We start from the raw sequence: 12985 nt of genomic DNA, 5'->3' as shown, positions 1-12985 counted from the left end.
TTTAGGCCAGGCACAGTGGCTCACGTCTATAATCCCAGCACTTCAAGAGGCCAAGGTGGGTGGATCACTTGAGGTCAGGAGTTCAAGACCAGCCTGGCCAACATGGTGAAACCCCGTCTCTACTAAAAATACAAAAATTAACTGGGCCTGGTGGTGCATGCCTGTAATCCCAGCTACTTGAGAGCCTGAGGCAGGAGAATCACTTGAACCCCAAAGATGGAGGGTGCAATGAGTCGAGACTGCACCACTGCACTCCAGCCTGGGTGACAGAGGGAGACTCCATCTCAAAAAAAAAAAAAAAAGTTTTGAAAGACCTCTTGTGTATAAAGCCTTTTTGGTACTTAAGCTTGGAGAAAATCTTTTCATTGTGCCACAGGCTAATCAATAACCCTGTAAGAAATAATTCTCAAAACTTGAATGAAGAATGTTCTTTAATATTAAAAAATAATGCCCCATGTGACATAATATAATTTATTTATCTAAGGCAGATGGCCTGGTTCCTGTGGTTACCTAAAAAAAAAAAAAAAAAACCCCAGTCTTTCTGTGCCCCACCGAATAGCTGAGGTATGTAGGGTCTCTTCTGTGCTCTACAGACATGCAGTTCATAGCCCTTCTAAAGGCAGAGTTCAAAGGCTAGCCTGTGAGCCATCTGTACTCAAAAGAATGACCTTGGCTGGGCGCAGTGGCTCACGCCCATAATCCCAGCACTCTGGGAGGCCGGGGTGGGCGGATCACCTGAGGTCAAGAGTTCAAAACCAACCTGGCCAACGTGGTGAAACCTTAGCCAGGCGTGGTGGTGTGAGCCTGCAGTCCCAGCTACTTGGGGAGGCTGAGGCAGGAGAATCACTTGAACTCAGGAGGCAGAGGTTGCGGTGAGCCAAGATCACACCACTGCATGCCAGCCTGGGCGACAGAGGGAGACTCCGTCTCAAAAAAACAAAAAACAAAACAAAAGAATGACCTTTTAGTTCTTCGATGTATCTATACTGCTAATGGACTAGTATCTGGTCAAAAATGTCAGATCTGAGGAATCAAGTAATGTGGAGTAAAGTTTAAATCATATGCTAGAAAAAACACATTAATGATTATTGCTAGCATAAAGTTTCTGGGTAAAAGGGAATTGAATAACCATGGTCCACTTTCAAATCTCATTCTTTAAAAAAAAAAAAAAAAGCTCCAATGTGCATATGCCTAGGGAAGAAAGAAAAACCCAGAAGCCAAATATATCTGATTAGAGCAAGAAGCAGAGTCGCAGCTTGCTAAGAGCTAAGCAGTGCAGCCCAGTAGAGCCCTCCACTTCCTCATATGCACTCTGTCCCATTTCCTTAGCAGTAGATTGGTGGACAGAATGACAGGTGATATTGTAGTCACAGCAAATGTAGTTTAGTCTTACAAAACAGCTTCCCACAAGCTGCATCTTCAAGTAATCAATGGTGACTAAGGAATTCTGAAAAAAAGTTGGCAAAGTGACTCTCCTGGGTTTACTTTTCATTGCAAAAGGTTTGGATACAAAGCATAGCTGTGAAAGTTATCTCTGGATAGGGTTCAATGCTTTGCAGGGGTAAAAGAGGAATTAGAAAAAAGGAAGAATTCAGCTTAAAAACCACTCCTGAAACAAACAGGGCAGTTCAAGGAGAGAGAAAGGAAAAAATGAAAGAGGGCATAAGATTCCTCATAGTCAACGTGATTTGATTCCCGTCTTTACATGAACTAACTGCCCGACCTAATTCCCCTTCTGACTTTCACTCACATTTCCTGAATGCCCAACCCTCTCAACTAGCAAATTCCTTTGCTCTCAATTTAGAGTTCTAAAATTTCCTCTCCAGGCATTTTATCTGACAGTGTCCTCATTGACAGTCTCATTATTAAAAACTGGCACCCATATAATATTTTGAAGTCCTGTGGGTCATAGACTATCCATATAAACCAGGAATAGATTGTTTAGGAAATTACTTAAAACAAGCTTATATGTAAGTTTTATTGTTGAAAAGGTACCTAATCAAATCAGTGAATATTTACTCACTACTGTGAAGGCAGTGTATTAGGTAGTAAAGCATATCAAAAGACTAGTTTCATGTTAGAAAAACCCACATTAAGAACAATCTACTTGACAAAGCGTATGTGGTAAGAACTATGTTTATTCAATATCACAAAAGTAAAATAAAGACTGGGGAAATGTTCCTGATTAAAGGAGGCTAAAGAGACATGACAACTGACCCAGACTAGATCCTGTACTGGAGGCGGGGAAGTGCTATAAAACAGATTATTGGATGACAAAATTGGAATATGAATATAAATTAGAATAAACTGGATAATATGTTAATAAAACAGAGTAATAGATTAGATAAGAGGATTGTATCAATGTTAAGTTTACTGAAGTAGATTACTATGGATATGTAAAAGAATGTCCCTATTCTTAGCAAACACACACTGGTGCATTCAGAGGTAAAGGGTCATTACTATGCAACTTACCCTGAAATAGTTCAGAAATACAATTATGTGAATACACATACACAAAAAAATTACATAAGTATGTGTATATACATACATGTATATATGTGTATGTATGTATGTACGTACATGTAGGCATGTATGTGTGTATGTATATACACACACACATAGAGTATGTGTAGGTAGAGAGAGGGGAAAGAGAGGGAAAAAGTGTCTGCAAGAGAGGGTATGTAGAGTAAGCACGGGTGTACAAGCTGCGCTGTTCAATACTGCAGTCACTTGTCACATCTGGTTATGTGCACTGAAAACATGGTCAGTCTGACTTGATATGCATTTAAGTGTAAATTACACACTGGATTTCAAAGACTTATTAAGAAAAAATGTAGGCTGGGCATGGTGGCTCACGCCAGTAATCCCAGCACTTTGGGAGGCTGAGGCAGGCGGATCACCTGAGGTCAGGAGCTCAAGACCAGCCTGGCCAACATGGTGAAACCCTGTCTCTACTAAAAATACAAAAATTAGCCGGGTATGGTGGCATGTGGCTGTAATCCCAACTATCTCGGAGGCTGAGGCAGGAGAATCGCTTGAACCCGGGAGGCAGAAGTTGCAGTGAGCCGAGATGGCACCACTGTACTCCAGCCTGGGCGACCAAGCAAGACTCTGTCTCAAAACAAACAAACAAAAAAAGGATCTCAGTTATTTTTAATATTAATTATATATTGAAATAATATTTTAAATATATTAAATAAAATATATATTACCAAAGTTAACTTATTTTTACTTTTTAAATGTGGTTACTAGAAAATGTAAAATTACGTATGTGGCTTGCATTATATTTTTATTGGCTACTACTAAGAGAGAGAGCACACAAATGAGGCAAAATGTTAACAATATAATAGTAGATGCATCAGGGCAATAAATATACAAGTATTCTCCGAATTACTTTTAACTTTTGCAACTTTTTTGTAAATTTGAAATTATTTCCAAATAAACATTTTTTAAAAGTCTAGTTTTACATCAATGATAAGCATAAGAATTTTGAAGATAGGCTCATATATCTATTTGAAGTTTAAAACACACAGGAGGGTAGAACAGAAGAGATATTCTAGAAATGACAAAATTAGAATTGCTCAATATAATCAGGGGGTATCACAGTCTGAGATGGCACAACCAATATCATTATTCCAGATTAGCAAATAATTTAGGTTGTGATAGCCTCAGGAAGGAAGTCCAACAACTGTACTGACTCACCCCTCTGGAAAGAAGGCATTGATGATCCGGTCCCCCAATGGGTTGATGGCAAGTTCTGGAATCCTCTGGAAATCTTCCCGGCTGCCAAGAGAATCACCTTGAGTTAGATAGAGATCATTGCCCTTAGCATGAACTCCTTAAGTCAGGAGGTAACAGGGTGTAACCTAGCAAGAATATTACCTCCTGGAATTTACTTCTGTGGCAAATTATACCAAATAACTGCAAAGAATAGCACTTTAATAGCTGCCAAGTGTTTCCTGCACCAACTCAGAAGTGGAAGGAGCCAGATTTGATTATGCCACATTCCAGTGAATTTAGCACACAGGTTACGTCAATAAGCCAACTGATGGACAAATACTAAGCTGTCCCTTAGTAAATGATTTCTTGAACATTAGCATTGCGTACCTAGTTATTAAGTTTGGAAAGTGAACAGCAAATGGAAAGTATCAAATACTGCAGAACTTGAATATGGGGACAAACACTTAGAGGGGTCTCCATATCCTTGTTAAGATTTTTAGGCACTTACAAAATGCAAGGAAATCTTAGGTGCTATTTACATGCAAGGAAAGAATGTGACAACCAATTGATTTCCTTGTTCTGACTCTGGCTTTTTCTCCATTTCCATGTTCTGTGGACTAGGGCTACAGAAGTATTTAACCCTCAAACATGACAAGAGCAGTCATCCTCACATGACTTAGGCGAGGTTATACCAAAGCGAATATTGTCAGTTACCATTCATCGCATATATATCATGTGCTGCTCTGTTTACATACATTATTCTCATTTCTTCACGCCAATGTTTTATGTATACCCTTTTAGAGCTGAGGAAATTGAGAGTCAGGAAGATAAAGTAACTTGCCCAAAGCCACACTACTCCTAAGTAGCAGAACTGTGATTTAAATCTAAGTCTGTAAGTCAAAGTATGTGTTCTTTTTCTAAAAACCATATTTCTTTCCTATATTGAACTTTTTCTTGAGACAGAGTCTTGCTCAGTCACCCAGGCTGGAATGCAATGGCATGGTCTTGGCTCACTGCCACCTCCACTTCCCAGGTTCAAGCGATTCTCCTGCCTCAGTCTCCCAAGTAGCTGGGATTACAGGCACCCTCCACCACGCCTGGCTAGTTTTTTGTACATTTAGTAGAGACGGAGTTTCACCATGTTGGCCAGGCTGGTCTTGAACTCCTGACCTCAGGTGATCTGCCGGCCTCGGCCTCCCAAAGTGCTGGGTGGGATTACAGGAATGAGCCACGGTGCCCAGCCCTAATATTGAACCTTTTGAATGAAAGTTACTCTCCCCCAAATTCTTTTTTTTTTATTTTTTTGAGATGGAGTTTCGCTCCCAGGCTGGAGTGTAGTGGCTTGATCTCTGGGTTCACTGCAACCTCCTCCTCCTGGGTTCAAGCAATTCTACTGCTTCAGTCTCCCAAGTAGCTAGCATTACAAGCAGGTGCTACCATGCCTGGCCAATTTTTGTATTTTTAGTAGAGGTGGGGTTTCACCACGTTGGCCAGGCTGGTCTTGAACTCCTGACCTCAGGTGATCCACCCACCTCGGCCTCCCAAAGTCCTGGGATTACAGGCGTGAGCCACCACACCCAGTCCCCCAATTTTTCAATAAGTATTTTTTAAAACCTTTCTTTGGTTGGTTCCTGGGCCAAGAATACAAAGCTGTCTACAACTTATCTGTGCTGTAGTCTTCACAAATATCAATGTCATGGCGGACAAAGAAAAGCAGAGGATTGTTCCAGATCAAGGGGGGGCTAAAGAGACATACAACAAAACCCAACACATGATCCCGGACTAGGAAAAAAACTGCTATAAGGACATTATTGGATAATATGTGAAAATGAAGCATGGACCATATACAATATGGAATATTACATAATGGTACTGTTTCAAAATGTAACTTTCTTGATTTTGATCTGAGAATGTCCTTTCTATAGGAAATAAACAGTGAAGTATGTGACAAAATGTTAACAATTGGTGAATCTGGGTATCAGAATAAAAGTTATCTTGTATTGTTCTTGTAACTTCAAGTTTAAAATTATTTCCAGATAAAAAGTTAAAAAAAAGATTATAAACTAGATTTTACTCCTGCCTTCAAGAAGTTTACTTACAGACAGATAAAATGTATACCTCCACCCTCCTTGTAATATATGCTAGCAAAGACGGAAGATAATAAAATACTCCTACTGTACCCAGGAGACTTCACGCTCCTTTCCTCTTGTGGTTTAACGTTTACGTGGTGCTTAATTAACTCAGCAAGCTCTTCACCACATTTGGTGACACAGGTAGAAACTGACCTACTGGACTGAACACAAAGCTCTGGAACAATCATCCTGGATTCTAGTCCTTCTTGACCATTTAGTGTAATAATTTTATATCAACGAATGAACCAGAAGAAGTCATTCATAAGATAACTGGATTGCTTAAGATGATGAAAGAGAAAATTACCGAGGTCCTGATTATTTAATTCAACAAACATGTACTAAGCTTTTATTACATAATTTGTTCTGTAATACAAAGTCTACACTATCATCAAAATGTAGCTCCTCTTGTCTGACAGAGGTCAAGAAACAATAACTACTCACTTTTAAATTAAGACTAAGGCTGATTTGAATTGCATGGCTACATACCTCAGTTTAATGTCTAACAAGCTTAAGAAACTTTAGCTGAGAAAAGGCAGTTTAAATACCAAGTCTAGTATCAAGTGGTGATGCACAACCTAGCCTGAACTTCAGTCTCAATAAGGAGGTGTACACTTGGCCTTCCAATGGACCTGTCCTTTGATACTATCTAACTCTACTCTTAGAATTTAGATTGTATATATAATGTAGTTCCAGTCACCCAGATCAAGGAGAGTATTGCTAAAAGTATTAAAGTTAAAAAGAAAGAGGGCTGGGTATGGCGGCTCAGCCTATAATCCCAGCACTTTTGGAGGCCAAGGTGGAAGAACTGCTTGAGGCTAGGAGTTCGAGACCAGCCTGGGCAACAGAGTAAGACCACATCTCTAAAAAGTTTAAAAAAAAAAAAAAATTAGCTGGGCATGGTGGCACGTGCCTGTAGTCCCAGCTACTTGGGAAGCTGAAGCGGGAGGATTGTTTGAGCCTAGAAGGTCAAGGCTGCAAGGAGCCATGGTAACATCACTGCCCTCTAGCCTGGGTGACAGAGTGAGACCCTGTTTCAAAACAGAAAAAACAAAACAAACAGAAAGAGTATAAAAAATAATTTGTCAGCCGGGCGCAGTGGCTCACGCCTGTAATCCCAGCACTTTGGGAGGCCGAGGCGGGAGGATCACGAGGTCAAGAGATGAAGACCAACCTGGCTAACACGGTGAAACCCCATCTCTACTAAAAAAACAAAAAATTAGCTAGGCGTGGTGACGGGCACCTGTAGTCCCAGCTACTCGGGAGACTGAGGCAGGAGAATGGCGTGAACCTGGGAGGCGGAGCTTGCAGTGAGCCGAGATCACGCCACTGTACTCCAGCCTGGATGACAGAGCAAGACTCCGTCTCAAAATAAATAAATAAATAAATAAATAAATAATTTGTCAACTGTTAAATAAACAATATACGAACAAGTTATTATTACTGGTTGCTTTATAGTAGAATGTAGATCTGGGCAGTTTCTCTAAAACTTGGATTCTCAAATTTACCCATCAACATAAACCTAACAGAAAAAAATAAATACTCCAAAGTGGCCTAAACACCACAAGCGTAAGATCCATCCAAAGGCCGGGCACAGTGGCTCACGCCTGTAATCCCAGCACTTTGGGAGGCTGAGGCAGGTGGATCACAAGGTCAAGAGATCAAGACCATCCTGGCCATCATGGTGAAACCCTGTCTCTACTAAAAATACAAAAATTAGCTGGGCATGGTGGCGCGAGCCTGTAGTCCCAGCTACTCTGGAGGCTGAGAAAGGAGAATCGCTTGAACCTGGGAGGTGGAGGTTGCAGTGAGCCAAGATTGCGCCACTGCACTCCAGCCTGGTGACAGAGTGAGACTCCATCTCAAAAAAAAAAAAAAACAAACAAAAATCCATGTGAAATACAGATTTGTGCGGATTCACTGAAAAGCATACCAACATTATGTTCTGCCTCATGGTATACCTAGGAAAACCTTCCTTGAAGATTTTTTGAGAAAAAGAAGTAGTCAATTCTGAGAACAGAGCCATGTACGATGGCATTCTTTGTGGCCAAGAAATTTCCAATGGGGAGTGGTTTTCCAAACATTCAAGGGCACAGGGATGCTTAGAAAAACCACGGTTTTTAGACTGTTAGTAACCAGACATGCCATCCCTCTATACTGCTCACCTTCACTGTGCAAGTCCCTTCTCTTAGAGAGAGATTCAGCCTCACAGGTAACTTCTATCTCAAGCACCCACAGGTTGTTGCTTTAGTTGACTTGTACATAATAAGGAGATTAAAATCTGTTAATAGGACATACCCACTGGAACACACATTCAATTAGAAAACACAGCTTTCCAGGCCGGGCGTGGTGGCTCACTCCTGTAATTCCAGCACTTTGGGAGGCCGAGGTGGGTGGATCATGAGGTCAGGAGTTCAACGCCAGCCTGGCCAAGATGGTAAAACCCTGTCTCTACTAAAAATACAAAAATCAGACAGGCGTGGTGGCGGGTGCCTGTAATCCCAGCTACTTGGGAGGCTGAGGCAGAGAACTGCTTGAACCCGGGAGGCAGAGGTTGCAGTCAGCCAAGATTGCACCACTCCAGCCTGGGCAACAGAGCGAGACTCTGTCTCAAAAAAAAAAAAAGAAAAGAAAAGAAAATACAGCTTTCCATTTTAAGTAGTATGAGAGGTTAAGCATATGGTACAACATATTTATTAACACTGAAATGACAAAAATTTCCATTAGCTAAAGCACTTAATCAGTATTTTTAAATTAAATGGATAAGATGGCCAGGCGTGGTGGTTCACGCCTGTAATCCCAGCACTTTGGGAGGCCAAGGTGGGCGGATCGCCTGAGGTCAGGAGTTTGAGATCAGCCTTACCAATATGGAGAAACCCTGTCTCTATTAAAAATACAAAATAAGCCGGGCATAGTGGCACGTGCCTGTAATCCCAACCCAGGAGTCCGAGACCAGCCTGGGCAACATAGGGAAACCCTGTCTCTAATTAAAAAAAAAAAAAAAGGCAGCTGGCAGTGATCCCCAGCCTTTTTGGGACCAGGGACCAGTTTTATGGAAAATAATTTTTCTCCTGGTGGTAGGCGGGATAGTTTCAGGATGACACTGTTCAACCTCAGATCAGCAGGCATTAGATTCTCATAAGGAGCACTCAGTCTAAATCCCTCACATGGGCAGTTCACAATAGGGTTTCTGTTCCTATGAGAATCTAGTGCCGCCACTGATCTGACGGGAGGCGGTGCTCAGGTTATAATGCTCACTTGCATTCTGTTCACCTCCTGCTGTGTAGCCGGGTTCCTAACTGGCCACAGACTGGTACTGGTCTGCAACCCAGAGGTTGGGGACCCCAGGGGTCCTAAAGTGGCCTTTTGCAGGTCAGGTTAAGGTAAGAGCCTGGTCAGTATCTGAACACAAAGATGGTTTCTCTTCTTTAAATATTCTTTGTTCTGATGTAATCTATGGAGTTACCAGGCAGGATAATGATTACCCTTTGGGGAGGGGAGCAGGTAAAGACAAAAAGAGCGTAAGGGAAGCTTCTGGGTATTGGTAATAATCAGTTTCTTCATCTGGAGGCTGGATAGTCTTCCCTTGGTGAAAATTTATCATGCCCAATGCTTTTGATTTGTGCACTTTTCTGTATGTTATACTTCAGTAAAGTTTGCTTTAAAAACATCCTCTGGGCCAGGCACAGTGGCTCACACCTGTAATCCTAGCACTTTGGGAGGCTGAGGTGGGTGGGTCACAAGGTCAAGAGATCGAGACCATCCTGGCCAACATGGTGAAACCCGTCTCTACTAAAAATAAAAAAATTCACTGGGCGTGGTAGTGCACGCCTATAATTCCAGCTACTCTGGAGGCTGAGGCAGGAGAATCACTTGAACCCGGAAGCGGTGAACTTGGTTGCAGTGAGTCGAGATTGCGCCTCTGCACTCCAGCCTGGTGACAGAGGGAGACTCCGTCTCAAAAAAAAAAAAAAAGAAAGAAAGAAAGTCTTAAATATCTCCTCTTGATATTCTGAAATTTCATCTATATATATCTTATTGTGAAGTATTCTTTATTATTCATTGTTCAGCATTAGGTGAACCTTCTTAGACTAAAAATGGGCCCTTTAGCTGGGAAGTTTGCTTCTGTTCCTTTTTTTTTTTTTTGGTAAGAAACCTCACCTGGATTTTGTTCCTATTTTAAAAATTATTTCTTCTCCTCCTCTTTATTATTTATTTATTTATTTATTTATTTATTATTTATTTATTTTTGAGATGGAGTTTCACTCTTACTGCCCAGGCTGGAGTGCAATGGCACGATCTTGGCTCACTGCAACCTCTGCCTCCCGGGTTCAAGCGATTCTCCTGCCTCGGCCTCCCAAAGTGCTGGGATTACAGGCATGAGCCACTGCGCCCGGCCTAAGCTGCCTTTTTAGAAAAAACAATTTCTATGGCAATGGTAGAAATATCTTACCCAAAATAATGGCATCTGAAGAAAGTAAGGTTTATAAGGTTACAGTGTATATTTATATTCCATGAAATATCAATCTGAAGAGATGCTCCATGTAAAAAGGCAGACAGGGAAATTGCAAATCAATTTGGCAAACACTTCTCCCTTGAATGTTCCCAATTCACCCAAGTAAATTAAAGATGTGGTGAAATCTAGTAATTAGGAAGCCTATTTAACCTTGTTGACCAAGGTTTTCACAAATTTTAGTCAGTAACTTTTTGCTTTTTTTTTCTTTTAACATAACACCTATTGATAGACCAAGGAATGACTGTTCTATAAAGCATACTTCGGAGTGAGTCTCTGAAAGCACTCTGAAGAAGCTCCATTCTAACCAAAGCCTTCCACAGATTCTGCCTTATGTTCCACTGGAGCTGATCAGTACAAAGGAATGCAGAATGCCCCAGACTGTACACTATAGCCTCTCACTCTGTAGAATTTGGCTTCAGGCCCAGACATGGAGCACCTTGGAAGAGGAAAGTAAAAAAAAAAAAAAAAAAATTGTTGAAGGGAAAATCTTTCTCCTAATAACTACAACTGCCTTCTTGAGGTGAAGGCGAGGCCGGGCGCAGTGGCTCACGCCTGTAATCTCAGCACTTTGGGAGGCCAAGGCAGGTGGATCACAAGGTCAGGAGATCGAGACCATCCTGGCTAACACAGTGAAACCCCGTCTCTACTAAAAATACAAAAAATTAGCTGGGTGTGGTGGCGGGCACCTGTAGTCCCAGCTACTCGGTTGGCTGAGGCATGAGAATGGCATGAACCCGGGAGGCGGAGGTTGCAGTGAGCCGAGATCGCGCCACTGCACTCCAGCCTGGATGACAGAGTGAGACCCCATCTCAAAAAAAAAGAAGGTGAAGGCCGGGCATGGTGGCACACATCTGTAGTCCCAGCACTTTGGGAGACTGAGGCAGGCGGATGGTTTGAGTTCAGGAGTTCGAGACCAGTCATGGGGAACATGGCGAGACCTCCTCTCTACAAAAAATACAAAAGTTAGCCAGGCAGAGTGACATGTGCCTGTAGTCCCAGCTACTCAGGAGGCTGAGGTGGGAGGCTACAGTGGGCCGTGATGGTGCCACTGCAATCCAGCCTGGGCAATAGAGTCAGACCCTGTCTCAAAAAAAAACAAAAAAAGAAGGTGGAAGCTGTTCCAGGTAACAAAAGATTGGAAGCCACTTGTATTCGGATGAGCACTCTGATGGGTCCTGGAAACATCAAGACAGGCCTTAAGCTGAGTTTGGCAACAAAGGCTGGAAAGAACTGGATCACTCTACTAGAGAAGAGTTCCCAGTTAGGCCAACTCATTTCTAAGGCTAGAGGGGGTAGAAGAGGAGAGGGTTGAGAGAAGGGGAAGACAATTTAATCGGATGGCCACAGGCTAAGAAGATAATTGTCAGGAGGCACAGCCAGAGTGAAATCCCAGTAGTGGGTGGGTCTGACAAAACGATTTACATAAAATGTATTACTTGTTTACTATGTGGCACATTATGTGGTACAACTGGCTAATTTCTTCTAGGTATTCAAGGTAGCTTGGTGCTTCTCTCATTTATTTTTATTTTTTGTAGAGACGGGGTTTCACTATGTTGCTCAGGCTGGTCTTGGGACTCCTGGCCTCAAGGAATCCTCTCACCTCAGCCTCCCAAAGTGCTGGGATTACAGGCATGAGTCTCCTCACCCAACCTTTCTTATATTTCAATCCACACCATGATAGAGATCAAAGAACAGGTTTAAGACCTAGAGCTTTCAGGCCAGGTACAGTGGCTTATGCCTGTAATCCCAGTACTTTGGGAGGCCATGGCGGGAGGACTGATGGAGCCCAGGAGTTTGAGACCAGCATGGGCAACAAGGTGAGACCGTGTCTCCACAAAAAATGAAAATAAAATAAAAATAATAGGAGAAGCACCAAGCTACCTTGAATACCTAGAAGAAACTATTCCATTGTACCACATAATGTGTGCTTTTTTGCTTTTTTGCTGAAAGTAAAAAGAAAAAAAAATTAGCCAGGCATAGTGATGCATGCCTGTAGTCCTAGCTACTTGGGCAGCTGAGGTGGGAGAACTGTCTGAGCCCAGGAGGTTGAGGTTGCAGTGAGCTGTGATGGTGCCATTACACTCCAGCCTAGGAGATAGAGTGCGACCCTGTCTCTTACAAAAAAAAAAATATTGCCAGCATGGAGAACAGTGTCTGGCACATCATAGATACTCAGTAAATACCTACCAAATGAGTGAGCTAGTCCGCTGGTTTTCCACAGGCTGTGAAATGGTAACTTACAGATTGAGCAAATCTTACTTAGATACTTATTTATTTATTTATTTATTTATTTATTTATTTATTTATTTGAGACGGAGTCTTGCTCTGTCACCCAGGCTGGAGTGCGGTGGTGTGATCTCGGCTCACTGCAAGCTCCGCCTCCCGGGTTCACACCATTCTCCTGCCTCAGCTTCCCGAGTAGCTGGGACTACAGGCACCCACCACCACTCCCAGCTAATTTTTTGTATTTTTAGTAGAGACGGGGTTTCACCGTGTTAGCCAGGTTGGTCTTCTCTTGACCTCATGATCTGCCTGCCTCGGCCTCCCAAAGTGCTGGGATTACAGGCGTGAACCACTGTGCCCGGCCCTATTTATTTATTTATTTTAAGATGGAGTCTTG

The 12985-nt window shown here is 42.2% G+C and overlaps 1 protein-coding gene across 2 annotated transcripts in view; it reads right to left on the bottom strand.

Annotated features, from left to right (window-relative positions):
- Positions 1-12985, bottom strand: part of CHP1 (calcineurin like EF-hand protein 1) — a 50804-nt gene that overhangs the window by 21072 nt on the left and 16747 nt on the right. For both annotated transcript variants that reach the window (XM_019011181.3, XM_063698485.1), the window contains one exon: positions 3703-3783. In XM_019011181.3, the coding sequence (XP_018866726.2) occupies positions 3703-3783 (81 nt within the window). The remainder of the gene's footprint in view (positions 1-3702; positions 3784-12985) is intronic.

Source organism: Gorilla gorilla, chromosome 16 (assembly GCF_029281585.2).
Source record: "Gorilla gorilla gorilla isolate KB3781 chromosome 16, NHGRI_mGorGor1-v2.1_pri, whole genome shotgun sequence".
Taxonomy (NCBI): Eukaryota; Metazoa; Chordata; class Mammalia; order Primates; family Hominidae; genus Gorilla; species Gorilla gorilla.
The sequence above is the reverse complement of the archived record's forward strand: the minus strand, read 5'-3'. Positions and strand labels throughout refer to the sequence as shown.